Source organism: Fulmarus glacialis, unplaced genomic scaffold, assembly GCF_000690835.1.
Source record: "Fulmarus glacialis isolate BGI_N327 unplaced genomic scaffold, ASM69083v1 scaffold12386, whole genome shotgun sequence".
NCBI lineage: Eukaryota > Metazoa > Chordata > Aves > Procellariiformes > Procellariidae > Fulmarus > Fulmarus glacialis.
In genome coordinates, this window is record NW_009216300.1 from 14311 (window position 1) to 29415 (window position 15105).

A 15105-nucleotide genomic window follows, 5' to 3' on the forward strand; every position below is an offset into this window, starting at 1 on the left:
CATAATGTCCAAGTGCTTATTCCTCTTTCTACCATCCTGAAATGTTATGTAAGGGTGGATACTATAAACAGATGTGATACTCCATGAAACACATACTCCAGACAGCTATGAGGCTTGAAGTTAAGCAAGTTCAGGTAACACAATCTCCTCTCTGCCATTTTGGAGTAGGGCAGTAGTGAGAACTGCCAGCTGGCGGTCCTGAGGATTCCTAGGGATTAAACTTTTTTATTCACCTACAGAACCTTTCTACAAGCAATGTCTACACTGTTTTTTCTCCATAACCTTATATTTCTTGCCCAGATTTTAAAATTTTCTATGTTTATTAGAGAACATTTAGCCTTTGGGTTAGTTCACAAAGGAGCATCACTTTTATGCACTGCTGTCACCCACATACAGCTTTTTTTGCCTTTATCAACCCAAAAGCAAACACCATTTTTTCCACATTTCAAGTGGTAGCAGGTTGAGAAAGTAAACAAAAAAGTAGTCCTTGAAATGCAGTTTGCGACCCTGGGAAAATACTGCAGTGAAGTTACCCTACCTTCCCCAGGATATCCAGCTTCAATTGTATCTTTAACTTCACTACAAGGACTGGCAATCTGCAAAGCTGATTCGTGGCTAAATTAGATGCTGAGAAGTAGATAACAGAGTTACAGAAATGGAATTTGGTCCTCGTCTTTCACAGCATAATATTTTTAATGTAACTTTGTATATGAACAACTGGTAGCAGTACGAGCAGGAAAGATAACATGACCTCAGTGGAAGACCAACCATGGAAAAGAACATAAGATCACTAACGGAAGAAGAAAGAGGGATGAAATACTTGAGATGATGACCAACGTACTGGCCTTCTGAGATGGGGTGGATAGTGATATAGTCTCTGACTAATAAAAACACTGGTTGCCATATGTTGAAGGTGGATGGTTTTTTTAAATTATTATTATAACCATGGCTTGCAGTGTTACTAAATAAAATCATCATCAAGTTTCCAAACATGGCATCCTCCCAGGATAAGATTCACCTCTATTTCTCCCCTTTGGAGTTCAAATTAAACCACTCACACTTCTACAGAATATCACTGCACGCTGTCACTGCGTGGGGATCACCACAAGGAAACAGCAGAAGGCAGAGATACACCAGTCTCTGCGCCCAGAATAAGTCCCATAAGAAGCAGTTGTAACAAACTGTGGGATGCCTATATAGGGATGCTAGTAAAAAAATCTCAAGTATCTACTTTGTTGATAGCAATGTTTAGCCCTGCCCAGCACTTTATTGTCTCAGAAATACCACTCATTAGTGATGCTTGTGTGTTATAAATTATTACCCCTATGTAAATTACATATAGAATATAAATAAGCAATTCTGCACAGCCATGTGTCAAATCAGTTGGGGAGCTGGCAAAAACTGTGAGGGTGTTCTTGGGTCTCAGTCCCACACGCAGCTTAAAAGAGCAAAATGCCAGTTTGTACACTTCATAAATTAATTATCCCCAAAACATTCTGGCACTCCTCTTCCCACGCATTTCTTTCTCCTCTGAAAGAACTCAGGAGAGCATCTAACTCATCTCCAGATGATAATACCAGAAAGGTATTTTTGCCAATAAATAATCAACAGGAACACAACAGGACAACAGTCCTCCCTAGCAATGTGCTTCTAGGTAAAACTGCACTGGACAGTGAAGTGGAACAGGAAAGAGAAAGTATAGTGAAACTTCTTAGGAGTAACATTAGTTTTAATGCCAAAAACTGGTTGACTTAACATTTTTCTGCCGGTTCCAGCGTTAACAATTTTGTTCTAGCACTGCGTAAAGGCTTTGTGTGCTATAAACCAACAAATTTTAACTTCACATGTATAGCTCATGCATCTTTGCGTGCAAAGTGATTCTCAAACAAGCTGCAAAATAAAACTGAGTTAGAAAGGTTGCTAAAAAATAGTCATTTTCAAGCATGTGCAAAATTTGCAAGGTCTAATAGGTGTCAGTTTTGCCTCTGGGAACAGACAATTCAAACAAACAAAAACCACAAAACCCGAAGGAAAAACAATTGCAATAACTCGTTCAGGTTACATCTCTTGGTGCCTTACCTTTCTCGGAAAGGTCAATCAGCTCCTGGTGGATTCGATGTCAAAGCCAGCAGAAGGCTCTATAAGTGACACAGTAAGCACCACTTGCCTTGATATTTAAACACTCCTTTGTCTCATGCCCTCTCAGCATTGAGCTGGGTATGGGCAGCCCAAGGACACTCTACTTTGGTTCTCCCCATATCATTGTGCACCTGATAAATGTGTTTTATTTTACCTGCTGTTCATTTAGCTTCCTTTGTATCTCCTCAGAGTCACAAGTTTCATAGATAATAGGTTTGGACAACTCTGACTCAATGTGGGCAAGCCAAGATCTCAGGCTACTCATGTTTTTATCCAGCTGCTGCACTGCAATAAGGGTCTCCTTCAACTTCTTTACCCTGTAAAGAAAACGAAATGGCAGCATAAGGAGAATGAGAACAACACCCTGAAGAATAATTTCCACAGCATGTGTTTCAGAGAAACTTAACTTAGATGGCAAGTTCTGTTCTGAAGTCTTCCTTTATTATATAACAGAAGTATATTATACGTGCAAATAGTCCTGCATCCATCCAGTTAAGAAAAATTAAGAGCTTACTAATGCCAGGCAACATTTTCAAAGCTTCTGTACCTTTATCAGTTGAGTTAAATGTTTGTTAAGAAAGGAAAATTACAACTTTTTTTTTTAATGAACTCCTACGCACCAAAATCCCAAAACATTCTATGTAATCTAGTTGTGTATTTGACCAACAGATGACAAGTTCTTCTTAGACTACAAATAACTTAGCTATTTAACCAGTACTGATGGTGGAGTGCACTGAGTGAACAGGTCTTTTTCACCCCGGTGATTTCTAAACATTGAACTACATATCATAGAATGATTTGGGTTGGAAGGGACCTTTAAAGATCATCTAGTCCAACACCCCTGCTGTGGGCAGGGACATCTTCAACTAGATCAGGTTGCTCAGAGCCCCGTCCAGCCTGACCTTGAATGTTGCCAAGGGTGGGGCATCTACCACCTCTCTGGGCAACCTGTTCCAGTGTGAAGACTCGTCCTTGAATAAATAAGTTTTAGAGAGAGAAAGCTGAGAACTTCGTGAGAATTCCTGAATCTGAAGAGCTGCTTTAAGTTGTTCTTGGTCTTAATGGACTACTTCAGATTTAAACAGATGAAACTGGAATGTAACTGCATGGTGATTTCTAAGCAGTATTGTTCTTGAGACCCTGACCCTGCAACAGTAATGGCCAGGAAAAATTAAATAGTGGGTTTTTTTAATTCAAGGTAACATTAAGCGCAAAGAGTGAGGAAAAGTTGACTAAACCTTCATCCTATCTCGATATTTTTTCCTTCAGCCTGTTTCAACTGCAAAAAAGTCTGTCAGTAATTCCCTCCTTCCTATCCCCATGTTACATAACATACATTAATGGACTCCAAAATTGTTTCTAAGCTTTCTCTCTTTTTTTTTTCCATTTATGTAGTACCACAAACAATTTTGAGTAACATTCCCTTTTATGCTTCTATTGCTCTTCCACTTAAGTGTTTCAATATCAGAAAGCTTTAAGAGATGAATGCAGCTGAGAATAGACTGACTAAATCAGGTTGAAAAATACAAGATTGCCAGGTTCATCAAACAAACAAAATGCCACCTGACTATCCTATAATTCAAACAGAGCAATTCACATTTTTTCCATAATACTAACCAGCAAATTTATCAAGTGTTTCCATATTTAAAGCGGTAGTTGCAGCTGACCATTAAGAGTCTAACACAGGTTTTCTTTTCTTACCAAAGAGAAATGCAGAGATCTTAACATTAACTTAAAAAACTTGAAAGTTAAATCTTTCAAATTTTTTGTCTCTTTCTAGCCCTCTCTTTAGATCACAGATGGGCAAACTGTAGCTCTTTAGCACCAAACACGCTTAAGAACAGTTCAAATGCATCTTCCTTACCAGAGTCTCATGACCACAGCTGCAGGGTTGTGATCTGAAAAAAAAATCTTGGTAATTGGAAAAAATCTGGGTAATCTGAAAATCTGGCTATGAAGGGACTGAAGTCAACACAATTGTGCCAAAAGACTGCCCCAGTCCCCATCATCAGGTTATCCCAAAACACAGCTATGTGTTTAGGCTTGGAAAGATACTAGGAGAACAACCAGTGTCTGGGGGCACCATCTCCTCGTCACCTATGGTTGTACATACAGTGCTTTGTGGGTTTGGACCAATTGAAACTCACTCATAGGGTGAGCAAGAAGGTTGGCTATCACTCTTCTGGAACTCACATACAGCTTTTCAATCTCTGACATTAATGAAGAGGAGTGAAATCCTGCCCATTTTCTGCTTAGATTTTCAAGGCTGGATGCCTTTGCAGGCATGCTGGAGTGGGAAAGGGAACAATGACTTGTGTCAGCCCTGTGTAGAAGCAATGTCACTCTATCATTTGCAAGCCCAAGCCGTGGACCAGGCTTTTCTTGTTTGCAATTGTATAGTACCCTAACCTCTGTGCTGGATTTTATTTACATTTTGCCTGCAACATCTGATAAAGGGCCATCATTTAGAAAGTGCCCTCTTTGCTTCAGGCAGACTGCATGAGAATACATCCCTGCCAGAGCAAAAAACAACACCGGCTCAAACAGAGCTATTTTCAGTCACATGACCTAAGTTACTCAAGAGAGAAAAAGAAAAAAAACCACAACACACTAAAAGAACGCTCCAACCAAAACCAAAACCTACTGCTAAACCTGCCCTCCCGCCAAACTGTTGCAATTCCCTGCACCTAAATTCCGAAAGTTAAAAAAAAAAAAAAGAAAAAAAAAGAAAAGGACAACTCCCTTCCTGACCCCCCGCTACATTTACTGTTAATGCTGTTCTTTTTTTGTACTGAGTCTAACATAACAGGTTCCTTGCCTATAGTACAAACAGAAGCAAATAAAGAAGTGCTTCTTGCAGTATTTTGGGCTTACTTTTTTTGACTGAACTGCAATACAGTGTTGTGCCTCTAGCTACTCTGAAAACATATCTGTGAAAAAATAATACATGTAATCCATCATGTCTAAGAGTTTTCCTTCTGAATTTTAGCAGGCAAGATGCCTATGCTCTTCATCTCATTGAATACTGTGCCTGTGTACAAATAATTACACATGTGTGCAACAAAAATCTCTCTCTCTTAAAAACGTAACAGCTCAAAATCCTATCTTTCCATGCTAATGGCGGGGCCTGAAAGCTAATGAAACTAAAAGCTCTGCTTAGAGACAAAGGTCAAATTATAAACCATTCAAGTATGTGGGATCCCCAGACAACTGTAATTTTGACCTTTTGAGATTTCATTTACAAGATTATGTTTAAACAGTTAAGTATTCCAATAATCATCTCATGCTTTTGTTGCAGCACTATGCATGTTACTGCGAGAGACTTGAGATAAGTCCTCTCCGTGACAATGAAGATTCAGCCTTGGAATCAAAGGGTTGGACCCATGACATGGTGGTTTTAAAGGTTGTTTTTTATATAACACACACACACACACACATCAGTCTTGCTACATTTTACAAATACTTAAGACTCTCAGAAAGGAAAATATTGCAGAATTAAACTATTTGTTTTTATGGTTTACTGACAAAAACCCATCTGAAAATTTGAATGGGCTTATTATGCTTACATTTCCATGTTCCAATTACTGTACCTCATTTTCCCCAAGAAAGTAATAACTTTAAAATGTCTATTTTACATTAAGAAAAGGCAGTGAGAGAACAACTTGGAGCTGAAATTAAGCACAAATAGCTTTAATTCAACTAAATTAGACAGCCTTAGATTCCACTTAAAACTAAACAGGAACAACCCTGTAAATACATAACAATGCATCATATAGAACTCATAGCTACTGCGTTAGTCATTTAGACAGCTGGTTACTAATATTAAACTTTAAAAGGAACATGAAAAAAGGCAGTAAGAGCATGTTAGCTAAGTCTGTACAAACCCAGTAGAAAGCTGAAAAGCTTTTTTTTTTTTAAAAATCTACTTGGAACTGGAGACAAAGTCTCAAGAAACACTTACTCTATGAAATAATGAAAAATAATACATTATTAAAATCAGTTTTTTTAGAAAAATCAATTTGAAAATAATCTTTTTATGATTAAAAAATATTTATTGTCCAAAGTACAGTACTACCGCGTACCAAGACACTAGTACCGCCAGTTATATTTGCTCTTTAGATCACAGTTTCCCCTTTCAAAGAGTAAATTTCTAAAACTCTGAACAGCAGCAAAACTTCTAGAAAAGATAATGTGAAGGGGGAAAAAGAGAAGTGGAATCAAAAATCCAAGATGATGTAGGCCGAGTTCAAGTATTATATACAGTTACAAAACAGTCATTAATATGTACAGGACAGACCAGCTTCGGTAAGTCTGAAATACTTTCTTCACAGCCTCTCTCCTTCTCTGCCTTTCGCTTGTAGCCATGCCCCTTTGATGACACAAACAGTGAGCAGACAAATACAAAGTCTGCTTTCTCTCATGTGTGTTCGTGCTCTTGTATTTAAAAACAGCAGTAAAACCAGTCTACAGTTTCTTTCAGACAACTAAGAGATTTTACTAGTTCTAAGTCTGCATCAGCAACAAAAAATTATTCTGGGATCAAGAACCACTAGCTGCAAAACAAAGTATGCTGTTACCACTGTCAACTATTTTTAAACTGAGCAGAAAACAGTAATTTCTAGCTAAGGTAGTGATTTCTACATATCAATATTTCAATTAGTTTCCCAGCAAGCCAAGACTTCAGAAAGAACCGTATCAATCAAAAGCAAACAAAAATAGCTGCCTGCCTTGTGATATCACAATTACAGTCTGGGAGATCTGAATCCACACTGCCGTCCTCCGCCATCCTCACAGCACGCAAGTCCTCTGCCACCACCATGAAATTTTCCAGCATTAAAAAGAAGAACTTCCACTCCAAAAGCCTGCAAACACTGTGCTTTGTGCGGGGGGGAGGAAAAGGGACACACTTCTCTTTGCCGGTGAGTACTGTACAGAAAATGTTGCACGCCAAACAAATGTTAGCAGCCGTTGCTTGATAACATGAGACTGAATGGTGACAAGTGGTCATGTTTCTAAATAAAACTTGCACTCGTCAACATGTGCCAGACTTGATCTCCAGGAATGTGGACTGTGAGTGCTAGGGGAAGGGATGAAAACACATATAACAAAGCTGCCTTTGCAAAGCCTGAGCAGTTGCAGCAATAGCACTGCTTCCCGGCTGTAAACATCTGTAACATTTTTTGCACCAGGCTGACATATCAGAAAAATTCATCTGAGAGGATGAAAATGTTCTAGAAGGACAGAAACAGAAGTCTCTAATGCAGAGACACAGCTACCTTTCTGTAGCTGTCTCTTCCGCAGTTACAGACCTTCTCAGAATGGAGAGGCAACTAAAAAAAGTGGGTAAGGAAACAGAATGTGAGAAAGGAAGAGGCTTTACAAATGAATGGAGAAGTTCCACCACACAGCATAAAATCAACAGGTAAAGATTCAGACCAGACACATATTACCATACTATATTACTAAGGCATTTTCATAGAGCACTTTCTATTCGTTCACGGCTGTAGAAAACAAACCACTAAGAAAAATGCTCCAGGCAGGGGATGACTGTAGCTTAGCAGAAAAGCACACAGACTCTAATAATTTATTAATGCTGTCAGGGATCCAGAATATGAAAAGATGTGTTTTATTCTCAACACCAGAACAATTAATCTGCTTTTACTAGCTGAGTGCAGCCAAAATCATGTTATATGATACATTCCAAACTCCGAAGTATCATAACAGGAACACATCCCAATATATCATAACATACTCTAAAGAGCCTCTGGAGCCTTCTAGAAGTTATCTTGGGGGATGCAAACGCTTTTGTCCAGTGGGAATTAGACATCAATACAAGTACTTTGTACATACCTTAATCAACAACTTGGGCTTTAACTGCTATCAGCCTAAGCTACAGCTGAACTAGCAAAATTTCCGCAACCTAGCATCAAACCTCTCCACCATTTACTTCCCAACTTCAGCAACGCAATGTTCAAACTTTGCAGAGTTTTTTTTCATTTCAGTAAGCACTGAAATGGAAAGGATTATATGTTTAATTGCATACAATAGTGCTGAGCACACTAATTGAGAAGGCTAAGTTGAAATGATCTGGAAATAGAAGTAAATAAATATTTTACATAAATTAGTTTAGAACTAGGACTTGACACCCTGCTTCACGATAACAGAATGAGAAAGTTTAAGTGTATAATATTGCGGTTTATATCTCCCCACCCCAAGAATGATACAGAACCCTGAACCCTTACCTGTCCCTATAGAGGACACTAACCTCTAACACTGAATAGACAATACAGATCTTTTAAAGATATGTTTTGCAGTTTCTGAATGCAATCACTTTTCACTAGAAACTTCCTGACAGTATTATTCAAACATTTGTCTGAGTAGGTGTTTCACAAGACAAACACAAAAATATGGCAAATATGCTTTATGTTCAACAACTGGTGATGTATCACATCCTCTGAAACCAGCAGGTTCCTCGACCGTAATGCACCACTTCCTGACTTAATTGTTCTGTAAGAAATATACAGTGTTCATTACTTTAAAATGAATCACTATAAAAGGAGCTGGAGCCACCAGAATGCTTCTGCTTACAGAAAATTTACTGTTCCCATGCTTACAGATTTCAGAGCAGGAAGGCAGTAAAACCATATGAAAAAAGAATGGACGAAAAAAGATGACGAAACTAAACAAACCCTTTTGCTGCTAACAGGACTAAAGTATTACTAATTCCTATGCCCTTACATCACAGAAGTGTAAAATATAAAAGTATATGTACATTTTATGAAGTGCAAAATTGTGACAAAATTATTGTCGGTAGTGGGAGGGAGGCTGTAGATGACTCAACAGAAAGTATTGAAACAAATAAACCAGTTTCTTCACATGTCAAACGACAATCCTGTATTTCTTTAAGTTATGAAAATTGCTGCTATATTTTTGACCTTGAGTAAAAAGAATCTTTAAGCCCAATGTGCATACGTCTACGTGCAGTTACTCTTCTCCATCAGTGAAAAAATAACCAGGCAGAAAAACTTAGTTTTGGAACTCCTTTTCTCAAAATCCAAAACTACAAATGCACTGTTTCGATTCCTCTGCCAAGAGTTTTTTAGAAAAACTACATTTGCACCCAGTTTTAAGCACTCATCTGAAGTAAGATGGCACTGGAGCAAGGCTCACTAAATCTGACTGCAACCGATTTTATGTCATTCTAGCAGATAATGTTTTGAATTGACTTTTCTTGAAGAAATGATGTCAGATACTGTAAAGTAAAACAGGAAGGTGAATTTCACAGAAATGTGTTGATGGTTAAAAATAAACTCATTTCACAGTTAATGATGAAAAAATCAGACAATAAAAAGATTTTAAATTCATGACATCCAGCATATTAATCTGTCCCACATAGAACTTAGAACTTAGAAACAAAAAACCTGTTTTACCTGGCTGCAATAAGATCTAGAAGATGTTGCCACCTGTCATTGATCTTGCCAAGTTTGTACTCAATCTCTGATGCCTTACTCTCATGGCTGGCTTTAGCAAGTCGCTCTCCCATTTGCTGGAGCTGGATTTTGTTCTTCTGGGCTACAGCAATTTCCTCTTGGTAATCCTGGACAGTAAAGAGCAATCAGAAGTCAGGGTACTTATTCTGAATACACTTTGCTCTACACTACTAAAGGAACCATATAAAAATACAAGTGAATGTTGTTTTTTTGGTGATTGGTACAGTGGAGAGACAACCTCTTAAATATTAGATGTATAACTGTGAACAACTTTATCAGAAGAATGAAAAAAGCCCAAAACAAAACACAATGCCTTTATAAATATATCTGCTATAGTTAAACTTATCACAGGCAATTCTGATTGGACATTTAGTAAAGCATTCAGATGCCTTCGGCTTTGCATTCACTTAATTTTCTGGTATCCTCGGAGGTCCTACCTCAAGAAAGACAGGAAAATGATGCATAGCAAGAGAACACAAACACACAGTCTTACCGGAACTTGTAAACATCAGTGTAAGGTAAAACCTCCATTTCAGCTAATTCAGTATCCTCTTTGCAACACAAAACAAATAAGCAGTTAAAGAACAGTATGTAAGTGTACATGCACTGCACTATACCTTTTTAAGTTTCTCAATCATTTCTTCTATGAGGATGTCGCCATTTTGAGAAACCTTACTTTCCATTTGCGTCAGCCACTCACAGAGCTCCTTGTTCTTCTCACTGAAGACAGCCCACTCATTCAGTCTCTCACTAACTTGTTGTCGACGTAAGGAGACCTTAAAACATTTGCGGTGAGTAAGTAAAAACAAAATAGTAAATGCATATAAGAGATGCTTGAAACAATTTGTACCTCAGTGTGAACTCCACTGGCCCTGCAAAAGTGTTCCAGCCACTAATTTGCCATTAAAACAAACTGGAGTTGTACTGCAAAAGCTTTGTGTGACTCTGTGAGTTTAGAGGTAAGTGTTAATCTCAGGTTTCCTGTCAGCTACATCCTATGCATAGAGAGGGGCATCCAAGCGTTACACTCAGTAGCCTGTCAATATCTTGTTTTATAATGTCTCTAACCCAAAGGTTACATTAGAAGATAAAAAATTAATTTTCTTACAATTTTTGCTCACTTATAAAATGTTATAAAGTATATTAACAGTTTCTTTTTAGTTTAAGAGATTAAATAAAAAAGGAAGATATAAATGCTTGACCAAAGCAAAAAAAAAAAAAAGATATATACATAGCATAGGCCAAACTCCAAAAGACTGTGTAATTTGTGCATAAGCATGATTTGTAAGTACAAAGCTAAATCAAAGATCCACTACATTTTGTGTAAGCAATTTTCTACTTGGGTCTCAATATACTCATTTCATGGACGACTATTTCTCCTGAATGGGCATGACACCTTGAGAGATTCCAGAGGACTAAGGTGTGCCCTGACAGGAAAGTATAGGCATAAAACATCGAACAGGCAAATGCTGTAGTTAATACAGGAGGAAAGAAAACATTGCTATGTTTAAGAAATTGCTATAGCAGTGGTACCATCTCAGACTATGAATAGTAATAGACAAAGATGGACATTGAAATCAAAATAGCAGCAGAGAGTGAGCAGCAAAGTAATCTCTCCAGTTTCAGACATTTGTACAACTAATTACTTCCTCCCCCTTGTAATCTGCATTGTTTCTGACTTTATATCAGCATTTCAGCTGAGAAGATGAAGACTGCGTCTGCTCTTTCATAAACAAAAGTGATGTGTTCTTTAACTACCGTGTTAGGTTTAACAGGGGCATACATGTGATCTCTCACATTTCCTTTTTGCGGTTCTAAACCTGATGGCAGCTTTCCGGAAATAAGCAACAGTTGAACAAAGTGTTGCACTAGGTTACATCCTGAAACATCCATGAAATGCACAAAACGAAGATAAAACTTCTTTACTTGGCTCCCTTCTTTACCATAAACATGCGTGCATTGACTACACCATAGTTCAGATGTATCTACATTAGCTCATTCAAATGCAACTAACTCATAACAAGTTCTGTGCTGTTAACTGTGAAGAATTTTTCCTACTTTGTGATTGTTTTTGAAGCCTTCACAGGTACCTTACATGAGGTAACTATTTCAAAGTCAGTGCCAGTATATCTGGACTGCAATCTCTACTGAACCACAGAAATAACATTAGGGTAATCTGAAAAGCTGGGTGAGGGAGACTCCACTACCTGTATTTCTAAGTGCAAAATGGAGGCAAGAAACATACTAATGGCATGATGCACCTGAAAAATCAAACAGTACCCCTCAGCTCATTTCGCAGCCAAGCAAGGCATGCTTAGACTAAGAGAAATGCAGACACCAAAGTCTGAAGAAGCAGAAGCTATCAGCAGAACTGAAGGTACAATACAGTAATGTTGAGCGGGGAGGGGACATCCTGTCCGAGCACAGATCCTCCACTAAACACAGTAAACTGTATAACTTCTGTGTTTTCCGTAGCCAGCCATGCCACCGTCCCACAGCACACAGTGTGAGTTTTTTATTGGTTTTTCAAGGCTGCTTAAATATGACCTCATGACCATGACAAAGTTCAAGAGATCTAGAAACATTAGCAGTAACTAAAGGAAGCGTTTCAACGGATATTTTCCCTGATTCAGCCAGAGTTCAGTTTTGAATCTGAGTGTGCCTACATGCATCTTTTCTAAAAGCTGCCACTTGCATTCAATTTTTCTCCCAACACTTTTGTAGCCTGCATACTCATAACAGTGCTCAGTACTATACTTGCCTGGTGGCACAGCTCCTCCCACTGCCTGTGCAGAAGCTCTATGCGCTCACTGAGGATTGAGATATCATCTGTGCTGATATATACAGACAGGGTCTCCTTCATCAGAGAGAGGTGTGCAAGGTCATCTCTCCATCCTTCAACAGCATTCTCTAACTCCTTAAAAGAAGTGCACAAGGAAAAAGGACCAGTTTGCTAACAAATAAAAATTTGAATGTGTTGATGAAGCACAAAGACAAGCATTGTTATCCCATTGAATTAAAGTCATATCTGAACAGACCCATCATTTCAAGTGGACTGTTTCAGCCCCATTTAAAAGAAAAAGAAAACACTAACCCCATATGTACCAATATTTTCAGAGTTATGAGAGAGGTAACTCCCCGATAGAGAATGATACGTTAGCTTTGTAACAAGCAGTCACAAACTAATATACTACTCAAATCTCTCTAAAGTTCAAAGGTAACTGAGAATTCCAAGTATTGGTTTGGACTTCTCTGTACTGAAAATATTTTCAAGTTGTAATCCATTTCTAAACTGCAAAGAATATAGCATAAAAGTATTATCTAAGATCCCCCACAGTAATCTCACCTCAAATAAAAAGCACTAAAACAACAGTTTAGATACCATGAGTTTAAATTTGAAGTTAGAATTTCTGTAATAAAAACACATCAGTATTTAGCGCTTCTACAGTACTTTTCAGACCCTGTTCTGATCTCACTTTGATCAGATCTATATTTACCCTGCAGGATTTGCATTATAGTGAGATCACTCAGGTATTACGCTGCCCAAATGTTACATGGATAGTTTCTTGTCACAGGGATGGCTGACTGGTTTGCACAGTCAGTAATATGAAGCCTATTAACAATGGAAGAGGTTACTGCACAAAGGCAGGTAAAGATGAGACAACAGTCAACAGAGAACAAGTGCTTTACCTTGCAACGAATCTGCTCTGCATGCAATTCATCATGGTGTTCTGGCAAAGGCTGAGAAAGCTTTTTTTTGAATGTTCTTAGCTTCTCCAGGGAGTCTCCTATGCCCTTTTCAGATTTTTCCCAGTCCTGAAGGCAAAATGTTTATTAGACTTCAATTCAGATCTGGATTATACTCATGTCAGTTGATTTACCTAACTAACCAATAAACAGTGAAAACTTTTTCGTAATAATAACAACATGCCCTGAAATCCCACTCTAAAAAATACTCATAGTCTCAGAGCTTGAGTCATGTCTACAACTGAGTCAAATTTTTTGTGTGTAGGTCTCTGCTAGTAGAACTACAAAGCCAAAGCCTCCTGTTGTTACAACATTGTCTAGATACGACTCCATCCTTTCAGAAAAGCCTCTCCCTGCCAAAATTATTTTCCACTTCCTTTCTTGAATGCCTGTATTAAACATACCACTGTTCTTTGACAAAAGCTCCATTCAGGTGCATTAATCTCCAGAAAAAAAAAAAAAAAAGTGGTTGGGGATACTGCAAATTCAGTTCAGATTGAAGTATCTGTAGTATCTTCTCTAAATTATGATTCTAGCAGCTACAGCCAGCTTTAGTGTTTGCATGCCTTCCAAAATTTTAAATGTGTCCAATGCAATCAAACCATAGCAATTGTCATGTGACACTATGGTTTTACCTGACTCACCTGCTTGTTAAAGCCTATTAAAAAGTTACTCTCAGACAGAAAGATCTCTAATAAGCCAGTCAACCCATAAAGAATGCCAGTTGTGTGATATCAGAAAATATGGAACTTTTTTCTCTTAAGTATTCTGTTTCAAGATGTTCTCCTTCTACCACCGGCTTTGTTTTCCTCTCCTTCCATTTTTCTCCAATCTATGCCAGTATTTTCATGATCATCTTCAGGATGGAAAATTACAAACAACATGTCTTGCAAAAACCCCCTCTTTTTAGTGTCTTTTTTCTTCTCTCCTTAGTAAGTTATATGACCTTATATGACAATAGTCTGTGATGTTCTTAATGCAACACATACTCTTCTAGAATATACACTTGTGCTTCACATTTGGTCATAAGACCACTAAAAAGTCATGTATTTAAGACCAAGATAGCATAATGTAATGAAGGCTTGATATCTGAGATGATTTATGCAATTTGCATGGTAATTTCCCTACTTCCTCACCTTCAAGCATTAAGTTCCATATTTTCATTGAGACAAAATGCCACAGAACCTTTAGTCCCCCTAGATAACAGCGTTCATGACTAAAATTTCCTGACATAATTCCCCCACTAGAAGCCAAGGTACGAGGAATAAGGCTTGAAAGAGGAAGAAAAATTTACTTAGCTGAACTTTTCCAAAATAATATTTCATTTTCTTGCACTGCTTTGTTGCTTCCTATTTACAAACAAAACTAAAGTGTCTGTAATTCTGTGATTCTATTAGACCTCTGAAACTATTGTAAAAGCACTTGCCCTATTCTATTAATACACACAAGTCCAATTTTCATTATCCTGCCTAGAATGAGTAAAAGGTAAAAACAAACAGACCAAATTTAAATTCCAGCCTATCATCTTCAGCACTCGAAGTGAGGTTAGCAGGCATTCCGGACAATGCTTACTTCAAAATAAAGTTCAAGGCTCCCTTCTCCAAGATCACAGAAGTTTATCTAAACTAGCAAATACTCAAGACACTGGAAGGAAACACAGACAACTACATTGCTAGATAGATCTTGACATTGGCCTGTAGAGGGAATAAGGCAGGTCTAATTTTCAAGA

General features: G+C 37.9%; 1 protein-coding gene across 1 annotated transcript in view; it reads right to left on the reverse strand.

Moving 5' to 3' along the window:
* Positions 1 to 15105, reverse strand: part of LOC104077859 (nesprin-1-like) — a gene marked incomplete at its 3' end in the record, with an annotated part of 66827 nt that overhangs the window by 14214 nt on the left and 37508 nt on the right. The window contains exons 25-29 of the mRNA XM_009579256.1: positions 13320 to 13445; positions 12391 to 12546; positions 10247 to 10405; positions 9570 to 9736; positions 2294 to 2456 (exon numbers count right to left, since the gene is read on the reverse strand). Of these exons, the coding sequence (XP_009577551.1) occupies positions 2294 to 2456; positions 9570 to 9736; positions 10247 to 10405; positions 12391 to 12546; positions 13320 to 13445 (771 nt within the window). The remainder of the gene's footprint in view (positions 1 to 2293; positions 2457 to 9569; positions 9737 to 10246; positions 10406 to 12390; positions 12547 to 13319; positions 13446 to 15105) is intronic.